The sequence below is a fragment of the Corvus hawaiiensis genome, chromosome 4, assembly GCF_020740725.1.
Source record: "Corvus hawaiiensis isolate bCorHaw1 chromosome 4, bCorHaw1.pri.cur, whole genome shotgun sequence".
NCBI classification, from domain to species: domain Eukaryota; kingdom Metazoa; phylum Chordata; class Aves; order Passeriformes; family Corvidae; genus Corvus; species Corvus hawaiiensis.
Genome location: NC_063216.1, coordinates 23,962,400 through 23,986,400, shown reverse-complemented (window position 1 = coordinate 23,986,400; position 24,001 = coordinate 23,962,400). Strand labels below are relative to the sequence as shown.

The following is a 24,001-nucleotide window of genomic DNA, read 5'->3' as shown; positions in this document are numbered from 1 at the left end:
GCAGAAGACCAGTGGTGCCAGAATTGCAAAATGTACCAGCACAGATGCTGTGAGGAAAGTGACCTGAATGATCCATGTCACACTGGACCCTGGATACTACTGCTGTTGTTACTTTCTCCTTATCACAGTAATTTAGAGGGGCCGTTGTTCTGGTCACGGTACCAGAGACAGTATCTTCTTACAGTCTCAAGAGAGGGGAGAGAGAAGGAGAAAAAAAAAAAAAAAGAAAAGGATGCAAAGGGAAATAGTGGCACGGGAAGGGAAGAATGAGTTGTTCAGACCATGAAGGAGACCAGCATATTAATGTGAGGGGCAGAAGGGGACAGCAAAAGATTCTCTTGGATAAGGCAACTCCCAAAATATTGGCCTAGATGTCCAGTGTTTAAATTTGCAGTAAATGTTAAATCTAAGAATCCAACTACTGTCTTTTAAGAATGTGTAAAATTTTTGTTAGTTTAATAAAAATAATAAACATTTCTGTATTGCATTTTTCATCTGCAAATCTCAGAGCAGTTTAGGAGTGATGTATGTGCTGTTTTGCCATGGGTACTAAGGAGTGGCAGTGACTTACATAATGTGACATTGCAGGTTTGAAAACAGCAGCAATGGTATACTTTTGTTCTAGTAGCAGCCTACTGAATTCAGAATTAATATTTTGGTGTTTTATTTTCTCTACTGAGGCAAAGGAAAAATGCAGAATTACTTCTCTCAAGTCCACCTCTCCTTTCCTTTTTTTAGTCCTCCTCTTTGGCATAATTTGAAAATATTTCCATTTCTAGGCTTTAGTTATAGTGAACAAGAGATTTTTAGAGTTTTTAGAGATGCTTTTAGAGATTTTTTGAATGCTGATAAATCAGTGCTTTGTCCACCTGTCATTTTAAGCATGTAATGCTTTTTGTTTTTAAAAGGGAGAATTCCCATCCCGCTTTTCAACATCTCCTTATTACTTACCATACTCTTTTTATCTGCTTTTTGAATAGTATACCCAGTAATGGCAGCATTGCCATCATCTTTTGGTGGTTTCCATGATAAATTTACATTTTCTCCCCAGACATCCTCGATAGTTACAACCTCTGGCGGGCCTGGGCGATCTGTAACAAAAATATGACAGCTGACATATTCTACTGTTTGCTTTCCCTATCTCTTTCCCACACACATCTTCCAATTAGTTTGATTTCTCTCTCTTTCTTACAAAAAAACATCATCAAAAGAAAGATGTGGTTGCAAAATAAAACTTTCCAAAGTGAAGGCATGTCAGAATTAAAATAAATTCAATAGTTAAAGTTGTGCTGCCAGTGTTGCCTGTTATGTAAAGAAATAGATGGCAAAGCCAAAAAGTAAATGTGTTTTCTTGTCTGTCTTTCCTACCTTTCTGTCCTTTCAGCATTTAGGATTTCTTCTTGTCATAGGTTAGCAAGCTGAGTCTCGGAAGTGATGTCCGTGCCAAGGGGTGCTTACAGCTTCTCCCCCCCCCCATGACCTATCAGCTGGCCAGTTTGAATATGGACAATTCTTTAAGCCACTTAAAGTTGTGACCGCCTCTGTGATCCACACTTAAGAATAGACAAACTCCCCCCCAAGCTCTCTCTCGTTTCTGGTGCTGGGACAGGTGGCTGCGGGGCCCGAGCGGGGCCCACTGGGCCCAGCCCAGGCCCTGCTTGGGCCAGGCCCTGCTGAGGCCACGGCTCCAGGATGACCCCCCCAGCAGGGCTGTGGGCAGCCAGAGTGGCTCGGAACCCCCCCTTAACCCCTTCCACTGCGGCCAAGATTTCAGCAAAGCGGCACCGCTGTCCGGCAGAGGTCGGGTGACCAACAGCGATAAGCCACACAGCTGCAAGGCCGAGGTGAGATTAACCCTTTTATTGCTGTGAAGAGCTGAAAACCTGAGGGAAGAGAAAGAGGAGATGCTTAAAGCTGAAAGTCTGTTGTGAAGCTATGATATATCAGAGTATCCCGTTGTAATTTCATGAAGATATGGGGGGTGGAGTGTTCAACTCGTAAGCAAAAACACCTGCGCTGAGATAGGCAGATGCTGATGCAGCTGTAATTTCATGAGAAGTTTGAACAGGGAGAGATGGAAACAATGAGGACTTTTGCTCCAAATGGGAAAGGAGAAACCTCAGTTCCTAGAGATGCTCCCAGAGATAGTCCTAACGATGAAGATGATGAAGACCCTTTGCTCCCAAGGAAGGAGAAGGGCCTCTGTTTTTGTTTATGAATGGCTCAACCTTAAAATTGTACCCCAAAAACTTCAAGAGTGGACCCTTGAAAGCAGTTTCGGGAAAAGCTGCAAGTCGGGGTAAGGGACTCACATGTGAGCAGGGAGACTCCTCTTCCTAAATGGACTGAACAATATTTGGAGTGGGCGGCTGTCTCGTTGTGATAATGTTTTCATAGCACGAGCAAGAAGAGACTTCTCTTTCTAAATGGACTGAACAAGGTTATTGTGGAAGTGCTAAACAGACTGAACATCTCAAGGGTTGTCTTTTTACATTGTCAGTGGGAGAAGGGAGGAAGGTGGGGGGAGGAGGAAAGTTCTGAAGGTATGGTATAATTTTTTTCCCCTCTTTTAGGTCTGTTAATAAACTTCTTTATATTCTTTCAAGTTTGGTGCCTGCTTTGCATTTCTCCTAATTCTTATCTCACAGAAGATAAGCAGTAATGAGTATTTTGGGCCAAACCACTACACTAAATTGGTGTTTCTGCCCAGTTACGAACCGAACCCGCTACATTCTACACTGCACTTGTGACAAACTTACTATGAATTTGCAGCCATTTCTGTCTATGGGAACAGGAAAAATCTTGCATCCTGGATGGACAAGACCATGAGGGGCATAACAGTGAAAAAAAGAGACTGACACATTCCAACAATGCTATTGTGTGTGGAGCTTTCCCTAGAGACCACAAATCTCCAGCCAAGTAATTGGATGTGGAGAGTTATCACTGTCAAGAAAGATGATCCTTGGGATTCCTGTTTTCCTGTAGCCTGGGAACGGCTGGATTTCTTTCTGTTTCTTCAAACATACCAACGATCTGAATATCTATTGTAGCTTTGTCCACCAAGTTCTCCACCTCCACTTTCATGTTGTACTCCCCGGAGTGCCCCCGTTCTGCCTTTCGGATGAAGATGATGGTGTCGTTCTCCGTGTTGCGGATGTTGATTTCATTCTTGTCGATCGGAGAACCGTTTTTCTCCCACGATACTTTTGCTCTTGGTTTTCCCTGCAAGGAGCCAGGAAAGAATTTTTATATGATTTTTTTTTTTGGAGAGAAAAGGGAAGAGAAGAAAACAAGTTTATTTCCCATTTTTCCCAAACAGGGAATAAAAACTGTCCTGAAAGAAACAGAATTCTTTTTAAAATTATACACCATTTAGAGATACAATCATGCCAACTCACCTAAAATATAACTTTCTTTCTTTTTTTTTCTTTTACCCAAGAGACTGAAAATATTTGCAATTTCTGGCTATTTTGGATAATTATCTTTCTGGCTAAATTTGACAAATAATTTCCAGTTTTTGAAAGAAAAGGGAGAAAAAAAATAACCCACAGAAAATACAGAACAAAGTATTTCACCCTCTGGAAATGCTTACATTCTCTACACTACCACTGAAAGAGGAAAGTAATAGACTAAACTTCCAGGGGTCTTCAACTCTCTTCTTTCATTGCAAAGGAAGTTGTAATAGCTGTTAGGAAGGCTGGATTGATCTCTTTTGTGTGCCATTTTTTGTGTGTCTAAGTGCCCAATATAGGTACTTAAAGTAGAGTGAATTTCACCTGCTTTGCCATGGGATTTTCCTTCCACAGGCAAACAGTTTGCAGGTGCTGTCTGAAAAGGGTAATCTCACACCATTTTGAACACCTTATCTTAGAGAATAACCATAGACTATTCCTTTAATTTCTCAAGAGAATTATATCTTGCAGCATATTGCTGATTAAGTTTTTATGAGGCTTTTAACAGCCTCTGTGAAACTGAGTTATGCCAACCCAGTATCTTTAAATGTGCAGACATGAAATAGAAATGAATTCTTCCATGATTCTTGTATTCACAAGAAGGACTCTGCAAGGAGAAAGGCTGTTGCTGTTTAAAAGATATGGGAATGAAGGTTAACATGATGCTGTGGGAAAGCATGCTATGTATTTAGAAATACTCATATTACAATTGTGATCTCAAGGATTGAATAGTTGCAGTCTGCCCACTCTTCCTCTCTCATGATGAGGAAATTATTAAATGCAACCATTCCATTCTTGATAACCATATTTAACTGCTTCCAGTGCAACCCCTTTGCATTGTGCTAGCAATTATCTCACATGCAATGTCTCCTGTGAAGAACTGTAAGTGTCCTTTGGATGACAGGTGACCAATCAGTATGAGTGAGTTACCCAATTCATTACTTGGCTGAACATTGTTTGTTTGACACATCAAATCGAAAACTTTCAAGCAGCTCTGTACTTCAGAGTGCTTCCACATCTGCTTAAGTTAGCTCACTGGCCAAAGTTACAGAGAAAGGAGTCAAAAAGCAGCAATATCCAAAAAAAAAAAAGGGGAAAAAAAAGCAAAGAGAAATTTTCTGTCAGTGTTTTTAGTCCTTACCTGGAAAGGAATAACAAGATTCACAGTTTCTCCAACTCTTCGAGTATAGGTTTGTTTTAAGTGTCTTGGTAGACGAATCTTTGGAGGTTCTGGACAAAACAAAAGCTTGTGTTAAGCACTTCTTTTCTTTTCTAACTGAAGCAGCACTGTTGTGCATCAATATAAAAAGATGACAATGTGGTCTACAATTCCCAGAAGTGACAAACGAGTGAGGTGTCTTAAATTTCTTGGTCTCCCAGCATTACATTCAGGACACCATCAGCTTTTATAACACCAAATGTTATGATGGTAGGAATAGGTGGGAAGCTTAGTGCAACTTAAAAACAGCACCATCAACTTCAAGTTCTGCAGAAAAAAAAAAGCCCTGAAAAACTGAAAAATAAAGGCTCAGAAATGAACTAAATAAAAAAAAATTATGCATTTTTTAGAGATGGTTTCATGATTTCTTGCCACCACATAATGGCTTCGTAAGGCCATATCATCAGTTACCAATAACAACTATTAGCCTTAAAAAAGCAGGTATCAGTATGGAAGAAGAGTGTATTTGTGGGTAAGTGTAGGCAGGAGGATCTTACCTATCACTTCCTTGACTAAAATAGGCTGTGGGTAGTACTTGGGCTCACTTTCACCAGCAGCATTCACAGCTTTTACTCTCACAAGGATTTTCGAGCCAGTTGGAAGGCCACTGATGGTAAACTTTGTTTTGTCTGTCAGCTCTGGGTTAGCCACGATCCATTCATCAGCTGATTTAGGGAAATCAGGAGAGGAGGACAGATCCAAAGAATAGCCAGTTATTAATACATCCACATCATGGATGAAGAAAATTACAGAACAGTAATAGATTCATTAGATTCTAATGAATAATTCTGTTTTGTTTTTCTTATTATGCTGTTACACAATATAGATTCACTTTCATATGTGGGAAAAATGTTTCAAGCCCTGAGGGGTTTTTGTTGATTCCATATTTGTATATTCATATATTTATATGCCTTTATATAGTGATACAAATGCTATTAGAATATGTCTGTAATTTAAGTGTACCAGAGAGAAAACTGGTTAGATTTTATAATTCAGCTAGAATAAAACAAGGGGCACAAATAATCTATTTCCAAAAGCAGTCATCATTGCTTTAACAGCTTCCTTGGAGAGAAATGGGTTTTGCAATTAATTTCAACCAGTGCTGTGTACCCTTGAAAGTATAACTGAGGAATAAGAGAAACACAGAACATTTACACATTGCAATGAAATGCCACCTCTCCTCATGCCTTTAAAAAAGGAAGGCTGTGTCAGAATTATTCACATAATTACAGCATTCTCAGATTTTCAGTTCTATCCCAGGCAGTCACATGAAATTCATAGAGAGATCATAAGGGTACAGTCTTTCAGAACAGCTTCAGTTACAAACCATACTTTGTAATCCTCCCTGTCCTCCCAGCACAGTGCCCTAACTGCTGGCACCTGGGCACTGGAGCCGGATTTAGGAACTAGCAAGTCAGGATCGATACTTTCCACTTCATGTAAAGATAGCCCTATAAAATGGGCACAGAAGACAAGAGAACTCTTATAAACTGGAGAGCCCTGCAGATGTAGGGCATAGTGCTGTGGTACATTTTCATAACTGAGTGTCTTGCTTTTAGGAATTAAGTTTTCCTTCAAGCTTCTAGCAGAAAAGGATTTCAATCAATGACTGTTTCCCAAGAACCTCCCCCTCCCCTTACACCTATATTACAGAAAATTCCATAGACTGCTGCCCTTAGAATTCACTGTCAGGAATTTATCTTTACTTTTATGAAGAGAGTTTTTCTTTCATTAAAGAAGACTTATATCCCTTGTGGAATACTGTACCTTCCAGGTTAAAAGGTGGCTCCCCCAATTCCTCAGACAGATCTGTCGATATACCTTGAGAGAATCCATCTTTAAAATTAATCAGAGACACCCACTTTCACACAGATGGAGCATTTTGTCAGTGGTTAGCAATTTCTGTTAGTAAGTATGCAAAGATAGATGCTGGGCTTTAGAGATTTAGAGAACCCGTATTTAGGGATACTGCAGGGAGAGAAGAGATGGAAAGAGGGCATCTAGATCACAGAACAGTTATGTGTGATGCCCACAGGAAAGCTAAAGGATGAAAGAAGAGGAGGATATAAAGTTGTATGAGTTTCTTGGGCCTGAGCATAGCCCCAGAAATATGAAAAGAGACAAAAGGAACACTTGGAAGAGAGAAATGAAACAAAATGATGATGAGAGAAAGTGTAGAAGGAGAAGAAAACACATCATAGAAGAGATAAGAAATTCAGAGATAAATTCTGAGTAAGAGAGACAGAAAAAAAGAGGTCTTGGAATAAAACTTGAAAGAAACAGAGGAAGAGAACACATTTAGCTAAAGGTAACATAGAAGGTTAAAGAAGACCAAAACCATGGATGATGACAGATATGATATAAACCCTAAGGCTTTATTTCCTGGACAAAGTTATCTCTGCCCTGGATATCCTGTAATCCTGGAGCTGGCTATTTTTGGGATAATAAAAATACTCTTCTAGTATCTGTGCATGGTCCTGGATGAGTATGGTGGGAAAGATCTCAGCCAACAGAAACTCTGCAATGTGCTTATTTACTAGCTATGAAAACAGATCATCTGCAGGTACAACAGCCTCTACAAGCAGATAAACATATTCTCATGGATATTATCATGGGGAACACTCAGGCCATGCTCCCCAGGCTGCCCCCAAAATACCACACAAGAACCAGTCAGCAGCACACTTTACTAGTGACTGGCTTCTCCAGGGTCAACAGGATTCGGTCTACTCCACATCACCACAGCAAGAGGGCCAAAGCTGGATGTTGTAAACTAGGCCTGGGAATTTCTCTCTCTCTGTGTATATATATATATGTGTATTCTATATTCTTGTTATTCACACTGTGCAGTGCTGGATCAGGATACTTATGATGAGACTCCAGTTCAGTAACATGCACAGAGAGCTGTCAAAAGTGGTACACAGTTAAGGAGTCCAAGAATCCATCATGTTGATCAAGTTCTGAGGTGCAGACTAGAGGGAAATACCAGTTTTGCAAAGCCAAACCAATGTTTATGATACATTATTCTTCTAAATTATCTTTCTATATATTTTTTTGTCTTCCTATTTTCAGCCTGTGATTTCTCCTAATGATAGCTGTGTTAAGGAAGACTCTAAAAAGCCCTCATTAAAGCTACTTCAGTGACAATGAAAGAATGGAGAATGTAATGAGAAATGAGTTTACAAACAGATAACTAAGAGAAAAAAGCAGCAGAATGGACACAGTCATGAAAAGTATCTTGAAATTAAAAAGAGTTATTAAACATTACAGAAAAAATTAGTTTGAGGCAGAACAGGCAGAAAGGGCTGAGAAAAAGAGGCACTAAGATATTGCAAAAAAGGAAATAAACAGCTGAACAGAGAGAAAAAGATGAATAATCCAATAACATGATTTTTAAAATTGGTATTTTAAAATTGGCATTTTAAAATTCGTATTTCCTACTTCTCTTGCTTCTTCCTAGGCATTTTCATTACATATATACATAACGTCAATTGTGTATATATAGATGTATATTCATATATGAGGCATATATAGATATACATATACATAAACACTCAAAACTGTGTAAAATACATTGTACCCATTGTATTTTAACTGAGGTGAGTAACAGTAAAATGACAGACTTGGCTGCCATTTTGTTGTATCTTCATGAGTTTAAAACCTATCTGGAAAAAAAAGTAAAGAATTTGTTCCATTCAACAGGTATACAATGTTCTTCTGTCTAACAGCCCTTTAAAGACAGATTTGGAAGATTCCTCTGAAAGCCATAGTTTGAATTAACATATTTCTCATCCTCTCTTACTTCCTAATTTGGACATTACATACTGTAATGTCAAGCACTTTTAACTTTTCCCTGCCATTCTACCAATGCTAAACAAAGCATAATAACAGCATCCACTCCTCCCATTGACAGTCCCCTTTACATTCCCCTACATCTGGCCTGTGCAGTGGAAACAATAGAAGAACACTGTATCTTGAGGGAAGACTGCACGCTTACTCGTTCTGAGCTGTTCCCGCAGCTCCCTCCCAACATACAAGGAAAACCCTTCCTACCATTCCAGCTGTGTCTGCCTTCAGGTACTCTTCTCCAGGTCTCTGAGCTTCTTGCAGTCCTGCTCCTTAAAGATATTCCTCTCAATACTACAAGATGCTGAGTGCTCCTGAGAAAAGCCAGTGGTTCTTCTTCACGCCCTCTCCCACTCGCCTGAGAGAGAGCTGAGTGTACTCATCCCGTGGCACCTGACCACATTTATGACCTACTGTTTTCCTGGGTTGTCTGAATCTGAAATGTGACAGCATGAATGACAGGTTCTGTCCTCTACCTTTTGTCTCCAGGCTATGGACTGTGTTCATGAAAAGCTTTCATTGAAATAAATGCCTTCATGGAAAAAAGGTGGTTGGCCCATTGCTTGGTTTACAGCACAGATAAGAGCAACAGCAGTGGAGCTGAAGATAACTGTGTCCCCTTCATCCACATTCACCACATTGCTGCAGTTGATGCTGTTGGTCCACAGAGGCTGGGTATTGCACATACCACTCCAGGCTATTTGATACTTACCCAGGTGCTGGTGGATTTTACTTTTTGAAAATAGTCTTCATTTGATGCCAGTTCAGAAGAAAGTCTGCTGGAAAATACTAAGTTTCTGCTGCTTGATCACCAAGGACTCTTAGTTGTAAAATGTAAGTTATATTTCCCTGTTCCTTCTTACTTTACTCTCAAAAGCTTATTCAGTCTCTTATATATTTATCTTCCCCCTTCAGATCTTAAATATTTTTATCTTAGATGGACATAGTTAAAGGTCCCCATAACTGCACTGAAATGTTGGAGAAATTAAATATCTAGACATGGACTTTGCATGCCTAGATGACACCTACAGGATCTATTGGAGAGGCTGTTCTCAGTGTGGGCAGGCAGCACTTGAAGTAGCCAGTTAGTAATACATCAACATAGGGATTACCACACTGAGGACCTCCTGTCCCTAAAACCCAGCCAACCTGAACATATTTCGGGCCACACTTGTAGCCATTCGTTATTTCCTACACCTTCATCCAACAATGAGCTCCTTACTGCCCTGATTCTCATTTAGCATCTAAAAGAGGATAGTTATTAACGTGGTACTTGGTATACTACAACAGATTATATGGCTTTTGATTTGGATTTCAAATCAAGTGTAAGAGATGTTGAACTACAGTCAGTGGATGGCATCTGGAATACAAACCAAAGGGAGCCTGCACAAAACCCTGCTGCTTGAGGTTTTCTGCCTGATTAGTCTCTGCCTGACAGCCAGAGCACCTGATACCTGTAGAGAAAAAATGGAGAAAGTCTCACCCACTTTCACTGTGAGTAAGGTACCCCAGGCGTTCTCACTTACTTCCTTCAAAGCAGTACTCCACCACGTAGCCGTCCAACCCTGCTGCCCCGATCTGGTCTGGTGGCCTCCACTTCATTGTCACCGTGGTGTCGGTCACGGTGTCCACTGCCAGCAGAGTTGGGGGACTGGTAACAGCTGAAGCAAGCAGGGAGAAGGAAGAAAACTGCGTTAAAATCAAAGCTTTAGTTTAGTGTCACAGGTGACGGGCTATCCTGCCTACCAGGATGATTTCCAATCATCCCTGGCACGTCTTTCCTAATTAGGACCACACTAGGAGAAGCAGCTACCTCATCCCATATCTGCTTACAGCCTGACCGAGAGATAAATTCCTCCTGCTGAGGACAGGGAAGGACAAACAGCTGGAGAAGGTAGAGCAGAGAAGTTGGGAGCAGTGTATTCTAGCACAGCAGGTGTTTTCTGGCAAGAAGGGAGCATGCTGGAGCTGTAACAGCCACCTCCTTTCTCCTCCTCTGTATTCTGGGGGTGCTGCTGAGCAAGGTGGGAACTTTTGCTGTCTACAGAACAAGACCTAGGGACTTGTGGCTGTCACAATAGTTTGAAAATCTGTTTCTTTATGTGAAAAGGCCACTGAATTATCCTGTCACAATGTGAATGACAAAGCCTTCTAGCTGTCACACTAATATAGAAATTGTATAATTAGATTACTATAATAACATATTAATGGTTATTTTCTAAATGCATACCTATCTCTGTGCTCTTGGCTACTTACCTAAAGGAACAAAGGACTTGGAAGGCATACTTGGCTTGGACATGCCTATGGCATTGACAGCGAACACACGGACCTCATAAGCAACACCTTCAATCATTTTCTTTGGCTCAAAAGTTGTTTCTTTACACAGTTCAAAATTCAGCCTCATCCACCTGGAGCTTTGTTTCTTTTTCCTCTCAATGAAATATCCTTTAGACCAGAAAAGATTTTCTTATCATAAGTGATGGCATAATGGTCAGTAACAAAGGGTCTATTTTTTGACTGCCTAATGACCTTTTTTTATCTCAATATCCCCTTCTAGCTTCAGAATGATTTAGGGATCATTTTCCCTATTGCAAGCTATTATATAGTCACCTATTTTGCTTTCATGGCCATATACGAGCTTTTTTTGGACTTAGAAGTCTTCTGTGTTTAGTTCAGGGTGAAAAGGGCCTGGTTCTACTGACCTCTGGGCCCCTCTGACCTTCTGCTTGGTTCTGTGTATTAAAAGATATTCCAATTTACTTGGTAAATTGTTTCTGAAATTCCTTCTAACATTCAAAGAGGCTAATAACAGTTCAAAGTTTGGTTTTATAAGAGGTTGTCTTTCGAGTAGGGGGATTGATACTGTGACAACATACAAAATGACAAATCTCAAAGCATTAGAAAAACAGGTATCTGATAAAGTCAAAGAGTAGGTAGAACATTCTAGCAACTGGATGCTCCCTGTGCAAATCTCCAGAGCCTGAGCTAAACTCTGATCCTGTTGCATCCACTCTTTAGGGTTTGCTTCTTTTGTCTATATTAGAGAGTCACCACCAAAAAAAAAAGTACCTAAAATGGGTGATCCACCGTCATTTGCTGGAGGTTCCCAGGTCATAATACACCAGTCTTCACCTACCTCAGTCACATTTGGTGCCTGAGGAGGATCAGGGACATCTGTTGTAAACAAAATAAATATTATTTAAAAAAAAAAAAATCTTTCTTCTTTTTGCATAGGTTGAAATTAAAAATGTCAAATAAGAAACAAATCTGAATCATTTTTGAGGTGAAACAGGAATTCCTAATGAGGAGAGAGAGAGAGAGAAAGAAAGTTAGTGGATCCTGGCTGGTGGTTAGAGGTGGATGGATGCCAAGGTCTTCAGCATGGTCAAGCCACTTGAGAGGCACTCAAGGGCATGTGCTAAGGCAGAGCCCACAGCCACAGGGAAAGGGGGGAACCAGTGATGCCTTAGGTTTTAACTTTCATATTTTTCAAATCCTGTACTGCCTAGTGTGTAACTCTGAAGTTCCTTGTAGCCTGTTAATTTCTGCTCTCTCGTGCTAGGTAGACATAACAAAGCCTCTCCGGGCCTGCTCTCCAAGAACACCCAGACCATCCCAGGCCCAAAAAGTATAAACCAAAAGCTTCTAAAGGGGGGGCAAGCTTGGGGAAATTACATCATTAACTGAAGCTTTAATTGGAGAATTAACCCTGATATGCAAATGAACCAAGCATATACAAATGTGAAGAACTTGTGACCTGTCGTCCATCTTGGTGTCCATCTTAGCAATAGCCTCTGGCTCCCCAGGGGGTACCTTTGAGGGCCTTTCAAACAAATACCTACCTTTATTCCCTTATTCTTGTCTAGTCTCTGTTTTCAGGTGGCCTCTCAAGGCATCACCAGGAGTGAGAGGGGCAGCCTGAGGCAACCAGAGAAGTTTGGCCCCTGGCAGCAGTGATGATTAACTCCTACTTAAATCCCATGCCAAGCTCCTACTCCTTGAGTAACACCGAGCCTTAGTAGCCTTGCATCTCAATTCCATGCCTCACAATAGGAACAAATCAGGAAATGGAACTTTCCTGAGAATCTACCGCCGTGATAAAAGATGTGGCTCATAGGCACTGTTTCACATGACTTACCAACCACTTTAATGTTGATTAGAGCTGTGTCCTCTCCAGCCTCATTCTTTAAAGTTATTCTGAAAGGACCCGAATCGTCCCTCTCAGCTGCATCAATGACCAGGCAGCTGCTGTCTGGGTATGTTTCTGCCCGTATTCTTCCACTGTCTGTGACCATCTAGGAACCACAGTAAGCAGAGGGAAAAGTCGTATTTTCTAGATTTGAGAATCAAAATACTCAAAAGATCGAAATTCAAAATAGTACAGGTCACTTCAACAAAAACATTAAAGCAAGGTAAGAAAACCCACACTAAAACTCAGAACTTTAGTCACCTAATGACAAAAATGACAGAATAACTAAAATAAGTAAAATACAGTAACTGTTTAGTACTCAGTTGAGCCATTGCATCAGACAGGATGAGGTGCTAGGCTTCTCCTGTGAGCAGGGACACACTTTTGTCAACACCACGTATCATCAATTTGATGCAAAAAGAATAGGGTATTCTTCCAAAAGTCAGATCAAAATCTGAGTCATTCACTTTAAAGGTCAGAGTGATTGTAATGGTCAGTAGTTTTTCCTCACTGATTTCAAGTGCTGTCACATATTTTGGAGTGGGAGCTCTCCTAGAACAATTCCCTGCTTGGATAGGACCACAGTGGTGACACTACAATTAATATTTGAAAAATAGTGGTCACAGATTTGACCAGACAGGTCTGATGAATGCAGTAGTAGTAACATGTCCCAGCTTCCACATTGCACAGTGAAAATTTAAATGTGGAAAGTGGCTTTTTTGGTATTTACACAGCCAGGGATTGCTCTAAGCAAAAGTTTTGTATTGACACCAGATGCAAGAGCCCAGTTGCCCAACCTATTGTGTCATTTGAGACTTGAACTCCATTAGAATTTATCATTTGTTTTCCAAAACCAAACCGTATCATGGCTTCCTGCCCAAACCTGGCAGCCATTCTGGGCATTGAATGTCTAGAAGTAGGAGCCATTTGGTGAATTTTCACAGGTTTTCTTCTGCATCCCATATATCCTTCTCCTCTACCATTTTTTAATTGCAAACCCATATCTTTTTCGTTATTAATTTCAGCTTTTTCTTAAAAAGATCCAAAAGATACTAAATAATATTTGTCTGTTTTGCCCTTCTTGTTTGAGCAAGAAGCATTTTTAGATAGAGGACATCTCCCACTTATTTTATGCCATTAAAATCAATATCTTCAAAAGGCTAAACATTCTTTTTTGAAGAAAAAGGCTCCTTGTTAAGCTAAAGAAACATGTACAATGACAATGTACCTTGTCCCCTCTACTCCAAAAGACTTTTGGGGGTGGTTCACCACTGATGGGGATCTCAAGTCGTAGTTTGTTTCCTGCCACTACTGTCACAGTGTTATTTTCCCCAAGACCATCCAGGTGAAGTTTAGGAGGATCTGAAAAAGGAGAGAGATTGTCCAAGTTTACCATGTAGCTGCTGCTCTGAGAGTTCAGTGACCTGGCACAGGTCTGCAACACACAGAAACATGCTCTTTGTTTTATTTTCTTGGTATTTTTAAGCAAACGAATTTTGTTTTGATGAAAACTTGTGAAGAAAAATCTATTTAAGAAAATAGTTGTCTGATAAAAAAGAAATCATGGCACCATAGACATTTTGGAATAATAAGACCACGTTAAAAAAACCCACAACTGTTTTCCTGAGGCAGAATTATGTATATTCAGGTAACTTCTGAGAGAGATTTCCTCTAAGTGGCTCTTGAAAATTTCTTTTGCAGGCTTTCTTACGGCACCATTTACCAAGCTTCAGCCTTCACTGTTCTTACAGTTTCCAAATTTATTAACCTAAATCCTTTTCTGAAAAAGAAATTATCACTTTTATTATGATCTGTGTGCAGGGAGAACAACTGATTAATATCCTCTTGCAACTTTTTTTAACGTATTAGAAGTATAATAATGGTCATTCCCCTCTAGTACCACTTCCCTTTTCATTCTCCCTAAATCTCACCAATACTTTTTCTAACACAGATATCCCACTTCTTTCAGCTTCAATTAAAGATAGTGTTTTCTAAAACTTTGGTCATTTATATTGCTCCCCTTTCGACTTCCAAGTTACTGGTTGCAGTTAGAAGCCAGTGAGGTATTGCTGTGGGAAGAGTCAATGCCCTGTTTTATTTTTGTTTGAATCACTGGGATCATTAACAAGCCTTCTGCCTTGCTGAATGAATCAAAGCTGGGCAGAACAATTTCCCTCTAGAGAGCGTTTAATGTTTTTAGTGAATAGGTAAATATGTATTTATTCTACTACTCTTTTACCAAACTAAATCACACTTAGCAATCTTAGCAAGCCAGTTCTTCAAAGATAGCAGTGTATAGCTGAGAAGTAGATAGCAGCAGGTGTTTTACACAAACTCTTAATAATGGTTTAGGAGCTCAGCCTCAAGAAACCTCCCCCAGGAGCTCCCCCCAGCACATAAACTATGAGCAGGTCCTGAGCGCAGGCAAAGGACTCTCCCACCAGCTTAACTGCACTTTGCCAAAGCTGCAGGTCTGCTCTCTCTGGTGCATGCCTGCTCAGAGGATACAAAGTGGTTGTAATCAGGGGTATTTCACACTGCTTTTCATTTCCAAGGGTCACAGAAAGATGTTATACACAGGTCACTGTGCAGTGTACTTACCCACAATATGTACTTTGCATGGAATATTAATGTTGTAGGCATCCGGCACAAACATGTATTCACCCTCATCATCAACAGCAGAAACTGGTATAATAAATCTGTGGATTCTGTAAAAGAATTGAAAAAGAAGTCTATGTAAATTATATTTTTGAAGACTGCTTGAAGCTATAAGGAAAAATCTGTGAAAATTTTAGGAGATCTGTGGAAGTGTGTAAAATTACTGACTAAAAATCCTTTGCTTGTTGCTTAGTGATATTTAGACAATTAAATACTGTGTGCTTTGTACAAAATGTCATTGAGACAACCACCAAATAACCTAACCAATTCTAAAATTGTTTGTTTGAACACAGGACAAGGAAAAAACAGGAGTGTAATCTCTTTGACACAGGGATTCTATGCTGCTGCCATTCAACGGCAATTCGGTTGTTCAAGAAAAAATCTGTAGGTGATCCCATTGTGGGAATATTCTGACTTTTGCTGGACCACCTTTGTGAGTTGATACAAACAGGAGCTATGAGAAAAAGAGGCATTTAAAAGCTGTATACTTTTAAAAGTGTCTAACAATAATTTTATTTTTCTGCTTAATGTCCCATACTAAGAGCAACAGCAATGTCAAGAAAAATCAATAGCTAGCAGTTAGGTGAGTCAAGGATTTGATTATTGTCCTCCACAGCCAAAACACACAAGATTAAAGGGAGCAAGGAGACATGGCTTTTAAAATGACAAAAATAAATATATCTTGAGGGACAGAGGTTAGGCTTGATTAGCAGATAATTTTTAGTGAAGTAAGCCAAATATCGGCACATCTCCACAGCGTCATTCCATCCAAAGCCAAGTCCATACACAGCAGGCTTACCTTCCTTTGTGATAAAGCTTTACACGGTCACTAGCTTCAATCAGCTGCCCATTTTTGTACCATTTCCCTTCCACGTTCTCAGATATCTCACACTTCAAGTGGATTTCCTGTCCAAGCCTCACAGTCTGGTCTTCTAGTGCAAGTGATATCTTCAGTGGTCTCACTTAGGGAAACAGAAGCAGATTAAAGAAAGGTGATGGAGCCCAGTAACCATGGGGGATAATTTCCAACTTGATAATGAAAGAGCAAGAATTGCTCAGGGTGCCAATTTGTACAAAATAGTCAAGAGCAGAATGAGTATTACAAATAAAAGTGTACATTTATGCAGAACGCAAGATAACTTCAGAGGATGGATCAGATACATTTTGTTTGAAAACACAAGCATTTTAAAGAGATACTGCACAAGCAAAGCTGAGGGGGCTACACAGTCATGTGCTTGTGCCTAGATTTAACTTTCCTGTGAAAACCTGGAAGGACTGAAGAAAAGCAGATACTTCCCTTGAAAATTCCCTTTGTTGACCTATTGTATCTTTGCATGGATTGCTCTGTTTTCCATCTTAATGGAGTGACAGGAGGTTATCAAGCAGAACTAGTTCATGGCCTGCTACTGGAAACAGTGTCTAAAGAGAAGCCACTGTTCTGGAGATTTGCAGCTAAAAAACTGGTATGGAAGTTAAGACTCCTTTTAAACCCCCAGGGAAAGGCAAGAAAATTGTTTCTTTCTGTATGCTAGCACTCTGTGACATTCGAGAGCAAGGTGGATGATACTCACAGTCAACTGAAAGCTTGGCTTCTGATTGCCCTCCAGTTGTCATTACTGAGTAAGTTGCAGTGTCATTTTTGGCAGCTTCCTCTATGATCAAAGTGTGTTTTTTACCCTCAACCTTAATTCGATACCGAGATTTAGGATCGTTGGAAAGTTCTACACCATTTCTAAACCTAATGGGAAACAAAGAATTTTTATTTTTCCAAAGGAAGTCCTGTGCAAATGAGACTTCCATAGACTGAAACTCCCAGAGAAGACTTTACAAGACTTTAAGGCACTAGAAAGATGAAACAAACTCATCCATGAACGTATAAGGGTATTTCTGCTGTTGCTACATTTTTGAATAGAGTTTTGGTGAGATTTTCTTAACAATTTTCAGGTTTACTGGTGTAGGAAAAGCTGCCCATGTTTTTGCCCGTGATTAAAAGCTTCTGGGTTTTATTCTCAAGGAAGCTGTTCAAAGTGTGGCTTACCATTTCACGTTTGCATCATCCTCAGACACTTCACAGCTCAGTTCCACTCGTTCACCAACATAGGTGCTGGTATCCTCCAGGCCTTTGGTCACCAAAATCGGAGGATCTTTGGGAAGAAAATGTTACAGATTTCCAATCTCAGAGCGAAAACTAAGCGGAAGAGATTTTCTAAATCATGCTGCAGAAGGCAATATTACTTTAAAATTCGAATATGAGTATCAGTGCAGCCTTCTCTGCCTTAAATCAGAAAAGTGGTTGCTCATTAGTATGCTAGTAGGAAATTTGCTCAATAAAAGAAAAAGAACATTTCTTCATATTAATACATGCTTTGCATCCCATTTTATTGACAGTTTTGTCCAGGCAGCTTGACATGAGAAGCTGACATTCCCCTTTTGCTTCCCACAAATCCCTCTTAGAAAACTGTGTTTTCATCAGGTCCTACAGCCCATGACGAGATATATACCCATATTATAAGGTGACCTGATGGCATATTGTGGTGACCTTATTTGTTTAATCCATTCCTGATGTCATAAGTTTATTTAATAGCAAAAGACTGTACAACAGTTACTCTATGCTGTTTCTAGGGGCAATGGGCTCTGCTATTCTAAAAGTACCTTTCAAATATTGGAAGATTTTTTTCTCTCACTATAAGTTTTGCTTTTCTGTTTGGTTTCTTGTGCATGTGGGGGCAATCAACACCATGGGAGCAAACAGAGTGAAGATATGGCCACCCATTCATAACTTCTGATAGAATCTTCCCTCAAATCAGTGCAAATGGAATGAAAACTGACTTCTAGAAAGCCTGATCTGAGGGCACTTGGACAGTATCAGAGTCCTCAGGTACCAAGTGTGGTGTTAGGGGAAGCCAGTGCTATGACACAAAAGCCTACAAAAGGGCTTAAAATTATGAAGGGCACCACAGCCCCAGGAGATCCCAATGCACAGTATGGAATCAACTATATCCTCATTTCAGGGTTTTCACTAAGCTGCTAAGTACAGGATGAGGGAAAAAAATAGCCAGGGATCACAGAAATACCGAGTGATCCTAACAATACAAATACAAATACAAATTCAAAAACATACCGAACCAGGTCCTCCCTGTTAATTTCTGTTGCAGCCAAAGAAGCCACATAAATGTAGCACAGCTGAAACAGCATCAGGCTGACATAGTTACCTCTCACAAAAAGTTCTGTGGAGCATTTCTCATCACCAGCTGTTACGTAATAGCGAGCATCGTCTGTCATCGTACAGTTATTGATGAATAAAATTCGCTGGTTACCTTTGTGCTCAAAAATGTATCTGTTTGAACAGCAAAGACACATTAGCAAAACTTCTGGACCCCTTTTGTTTTATGTAGAAAATGCTTTAGGGATTTTTAGAGGCAAAAATTCTGGGGTTTACACAGTACTGGAAAAATTGTCCTTGGAAGCAATTTCCAAGTTTCAACAGAGCTGTCAGACTTCTAGCAAAAAGAGCTGTGGTGTAGAGTGACAATAAGCTGCTTCTGGCTTGTTCCAAGATCCCAGGGCTGGGTGATATGAAAAAAAGAAATATAAAAAAAGAAAAAAAAAAAAAGAAGCTGGAGCAGAACGATGGCAAATAAAATGGAGTCTGAAACTCTAGATGAGGAAAGCTGAAAATAAGCAGTAAGAGGACACCATCACTCATTCCAAAATTTTTGTGAAGTATAATAATAGCCAAAGTTAAGAAGTTAATATTATTGGTAGGCCAGATGGCACAAGATATCAGTAATGGGATATGGGGTTTTGGTAATGGGATATGGAGCCTTTCACCTTTATGTCACCAGTTTAGATCTGCTCCAGGTTTGTAATGACCAAAGCTCATTAGCATCTGACAGCTGCTTCAGCAGCCTGGTAGAAATGCACTGGAACACCTAATCCAGCCCCTCCTGCTGGAGAGGAATCCATAGAGCTGCTTGCAAAACAGCTCTGAGCTGCTCATGCCTATAGATATTGGGGCTCAAGAAAAGGTACTCTATTTTCCTTTTTTTTGTCAATCATGAATATTAAACAAAATCCTTCATTGATTTCTACAGCAACAGAATGAAGGAAATCCGCCTCGTTTCTGTAAGAGGGCTTTTGTTAATTACTATTTTTTTTTCACTGGGTAAGAGGAAAAAAGGCTAGGATTTTGTACTGCTCAGAAACATTTGAGGAGCATTACATTTTTATGTACGTCCTTCCCAGCTGTGTCTGACTGTGGAATGGGGTTTTCTGCACCGGGTTGAAAGAGCTGGGTGTGCCCACAAAAGGACTGGGCTCAACTTCCAGGCATTGCTCTACAAGTAATCAAATGTCTGCACCTGAAAGACCACTTTCTGGAAGAGCCAGAGAAGAAACCAATATGCAGGTGGTACAGATGAAGAAGCTTGTGTACACTGGATCTGTCGCCTGTGACTGATGGTGCAGGTTGTTGACTTCAGTGTGTCAAAGTTAATGAGTAGAGGAAGATGAGACAAACCCCACACCCCTTTTCTTGGATGGTTTATGAGCCAGGTGGGTAAGTGTGTGATGTCAACATCTCTGCTCTTAGCACATAATTACTGTAGAAAGATTGTGTCCACCTCCAGACACAGGACCAAGGACAAGTGATCGATTTACTCGCAGTGCTTCCTGGTATTTTAAAAACTACTGAGTAGGAGATCATGCCACATTTTTTTGAGGATCTCTAATACTTTTACCTTGAGACAAAGATTACATTTAGCCTACAGTAGACTTTTCTGGGTCCTGAGCAATGTAGCATCATTTACATGCTCTCCACATCTAATGAAATTCAGAAATTGGTGCAACCTGAGCAAAGAGAGAGATCTGTGCAACACACTTGTCAAGGGAATGCATGTGTACCCATTTTATTGCATACATATGCTAAGATCACTTACTTTGCACTTGGTCGTATCTCTTGGCCATTTTTATACCACTTGAGTTCCACTGTTGGATCTGCTAGCTCCACCATGAATCTTACTTTACCTCCTTTGTCCACCTGGTATGCAGGATCGAGGCCTTTGGCAAAAGCTGTTGTGGAAGTCAAGTGTTACTTTAACATGGGATCAGGAAACAAGAATATGAATGCTGAAATGACATTGCATAAATCTCATCAAAGCTGTCAGAATACAATGCACACAAAGTTATGCATCACAAGATATTCTCACACTAGTTTGCATGGAATCATCTAGAAACATTAGAATAAGCGCAAAGCTGTGCAGATCTGCTTATCCCGGGCAAGTTCAAGCTGGTATGTCTTCAAGACTTTGCAGTGTGACTGTATTCCAAATAGGACTGAGTAGGTGCATCGAATGAAATACACAAATAAAAATTAATGTCTAGTAACATAATATATGTTATGAGGTAATGGGCAAGGAGAGAGGGTATATCAGGCAGCTGGATTACAGCTGAACTTGTGGAGGACTTCACCTACATAAAAGGGATGCCTCCAGGAAACCAGTGACACAGCAAATGTATCTATTGCATCCAGTTCTGAAATGCTGTCCAGGAACAAGCAGATGCTACAATAGTATAATGGACAGTGTATTGTATTTATATGTGTGTGCAAACATATTCTGTGGCATATACATTTATCTTATACACACACACACACATCTATATATTTCTACAAAGAAACACATATTTATATTTCTGTATGTAATTACACCTCTCATACTTTCAGTAGGGTAGATGGGGAAAGACAAGCCTGAATGTCCTCACCCAGTGCAGGATGGAGGGTCTGTAGTACAGCTGGGATTTCTGAGCAATGGAGATTAAGTGCAAAACGAAATGATGAAGAGCAAACACTTCAGGTGTTTGGAGTGACCTCTATTTAGAGCAGAAGATATTGATAACACAAGCATTGTTTGATCAGGTAGCACCTTTCCACGCACCTGGGGGACATTGTTCCAGATGGAACCAGTGTTTGTCTGAGAGGGAGGGATGCTTTAGGTAAGCACTAAGTTGGATAAGGTGTTTACACTTGCACCGTGGATCAAAGCTGCCTTCTGATTAATTCCTTGTAGGAATGAGGCTTGAGTTGGAGTGTGAAAGTTCCCTCGCGTGCAAGTGAAGTCTATTTGGGTTTTTAAGGTGAATGGTTGCTTGTGATGGATGAGCACAGGAATATTCTGCCACATCCATACCTGCACTCTTCTTCACTTCCCTGCGCATCCGCTTCAGCCGCTTTAACATCCCTCTCAGGTCAGTGATGCCGTACTGGAAAGCAATCTTCTCGTACTCGCTGGGATTTGCGTTCTTCAGGAGTTCCCACACATCCACCTCAGGCTCTTCCTCTTGTGGTTTAATCTCCCTTATGTTAGCAAAATACAATTATGGGACAAGAGTTAGCGAGGTTTTATCACACCATAAAAAACAGGTGAAGCTGAATCTATGGTAAGGCTAGAATTGTTTTGACCAAAATTTGAAGGCTGCCATCATACTTTGTTTTATTTCACCCAGTATGGTTGGAATAGCTCAGAATGACATTCACACCTTACTTTACACATCTTCAGGGCAGAATTTGGATGTAAGTTTTAATTTGGCCTTTTCTGATACAATCAGTTATGAGAATTTTTATTTTGCTTAATTGCTTCAAAAAAAAAAAAAAAGGCAGTTTGAAAATGTAAGAGCATACAGGCTAATCCCACTTAAATAAATTTTATCTGCTGTAACTTGAGTGGAATCAATTACCATTTATGATGGCACCACTAAGTCTAATCTGTACATTTCAAAATTAAATAAAAGTGTTTTCAAACCCCGAGTCCCTGTAGGTGCTACTGGGGGTGACTGAAGACAGGACATTGAAATACAGGGGAATCTGTGTCTGTTTATAGTTACACCGGTGCTTCTCAGCATTACTTAAAGTTGTCATATCAATAGGAACTGAAGATTTCCACACCAGCTTGGACTTGAAGGATGGATCTGTTTGCTTCCATGTGTGTCTCAGTCTTAAGAGCAGGAAATGTTTTCAGAGGCCTGTGTGAGGAATCACCTTCACACAGAAGTTTCAATATCGTATTTACTATCTGCAATTCCAGGATAAGACAACCAATGAAGAGAAGTATAATTATTTTCACAGTGGCAGCCATTAAATGATAGAAAAATGGAAGCATCCTAAACAAAATGATAATTTTTCAGACTGGCAATTCAGCACAAAAAAAGTGAACTTCTAGGACAATACTGGAACTGAAGAACAAATCTAGATTTTTCCTCCTGTAATATCATTAGGATCAGACCAGGAACATTCCAATTTGATTATAGCTTGTCTAACAAAATCAGTGCTTTTTGAGAACAGAGTGAGAAAATAAACTTTTGAGAAATAAAAAATACCAGGCTTTGCATCTAGACACTGTTAGAGCTGAGCTTTATGGAGTCCAACAGAGGATTTTCTTTGACATATACAGAAATAGCACTAAAGATCCCTGAGAATCTCTGCATGGTTGGATAAAAAGCCATGGAAACCGCTGTGCTGTTAAGTCCATGAGGTTTATTAATTTTCATAATATGTCTGTTATTTTAAAAAGCAAGAGAGGATCTCCCTGAGTAGTCTTTCAAATACAATAATTCTGAGACAGCAATGTAAGTTAGACAATCTCAGGTACGTAATTTTATATTTTGTTCCTCTTCTCCGTGCTCACGCTTTCCCGAGGGTGATTGTACAGCGAATGCTGCCATTTCATTGAGATTCCTTCTGCATGGGGGCAGGCTGAGATCAGCTTGCAAGCACTGGTAAAAGGTGAGATTCCCCCTGGGGCAGCACTGTCCTCCCTCAGGACTGGCTGCTCACAGGGCAGCGTCTGCCCAATGTCAAGGAGATGAGCACTCTATGGCAATCAAAATAAAGCTCCCCTTTAAATCAGGCAGGGGTTGAGAATGAGGATCCTGATTTTCAACCAGATTGAAAGAATTAATTTCAGGCTCATTTTTCTCTTGCATACCTGGAGAACGAATTTTGATGCTTAGAGCAAGCCAACTTCATTCTCAGACCTCAGTTGCTTGAGCTGAGGCCAGGGGTCAAACAGAGCATGGTATTTCCTACGAAGACTGACCTCACCACAAAATCATTTTCAGTTCTCTTCCCTAAAAACGTCTGTTTTGTTGCAAGATGTACTTTTTTTTTTTTTAATAAACAAAGACTTAAATATTTGAGTGGTTTTTAGCTCTTATGCCTCTTGGAACTTCGTGCTGCTACTGATCCATTGCATTGACAAAGCATATGCAGTCATGGAGTGGCTTACTGAGACAAGACTTTATATGTCTGCCTGCCAACCAGCAGAAAATTGGAAAATAGACAGTATATTGATTCTATGCATTTAGGGTTGTTTTTTTTTTTAAAAAAAAAAACATGTTTCAAGTAGTATGAACCAAAAGTGAAAAGTCCTGGGTCTTTCCTTGGTCATACAACCATAAAAAAAAGGAGAATGAATGCACCTCCAACATTACCTGTTGTAAAAATTGAAATGAAACCATGGATTTGTCTTCTAAATAATGGATGTTAATATCCACAGACATGGATATTAATATCCACACTGTGGCTTAATTAACAATTTTATTCAATTAAGCTCAGAAATATGAAGTTGCATTTCAAGGCCTGAAGCA

General features: G+C 39.9%; 1 protein-coding gene across 15 annotated transcripts in view; it reads right to left on the bottom strand.

Annotated features, from left to right (window-relative positions):
• The window catches only part of MYBPC1 (myosin binding protein C1), a 71,035-nt gene that overhangs the window by 10,166 nt on the left and 36,868 nt on the right, over nucleotides 1-24,001 (bottom strand). For 8 of the 15 annotated variants that reach the window (XM_048302377.1, XM_048302383.1, XM_048302389.1 and 5 more), the window contains 18 exons: nucleotides 21,547-21,713; nucleotides 20,299-20,431; nucleotides 18,574-18,698; nucleotides 17,400-17,505; nucleotides 16,933-17,099; nucleotides 16,161-16,323; nucleotides 15,305-15,411; nucleotides 13,932-14,065; nucleotides 12,653-12,809; nucleotides 11,584-11,688; nucleotides 10,771-10,959; nucleotides 10,041-10,175; nucleotides 9,888-9,968; nucleotides 6,439-6,507; nucleotides 5,169-5,336; nucleotides 4,594-4,682; nucleotides 3,027-3,222; nucleotides 952-1,091 (listed from right to left, as the gene is read on the bottom strand). In XM_048302377.1, coding sequence (XP_048158334.1) covers nucleotides 952-1,091; nucleotides 3,027-3,222; nucleotides 4,594-4,682; nucleotides 5,169-5,336; nucleotides 6,439-6,507; nucleotides 9,888-9,968; nucleotides 10,041-10,175; nucleotides 10,771-10,959; nucleotides 11,584-11,688; nucleotides 12,653-12,809; nucleotides 13,932-14,065; nucleotides 15,305-15,411; nucleotides 16,161-16,323; nucleotides 16,933-17,099; nucleotides 17,400-17,505; nucleotides 18,574-18,698; nucleotides 20,299-20,431; nucleotides 21,547-21,713 — 2,431 coding nt within the window. The remainder of the gene's footprint in view (nucleotides 1-951; nucleotides 1,092-3,026; nucleotides 3,223-4,593; nucleotides 4,683-5,168; nucleotides 5,337-6,438; nucleotides 6,508-9,887; nucleotides 9,969-10,040; nucleotides 10,176-10,770; nucleotides 10,960-11,583; nucleotides 11,689-12,652; nucleotides 12,810-13,931; nucleotides 14,066-15,304; nucleotides 15,412-16,160; nucleotides 16,324-16,932; nucleotides 17,100-17,399; nucleotides 17,506-18,573; nucleotides 18,699-20,298; nucleotides 20,432-21,546; nucleotides 21,714-24,001) is intronic. The other 7 variants (XM_048302388.1, XM_048302390.1, XM_048302392.1 and 4 more) reach the window with 4 other exon arrangements.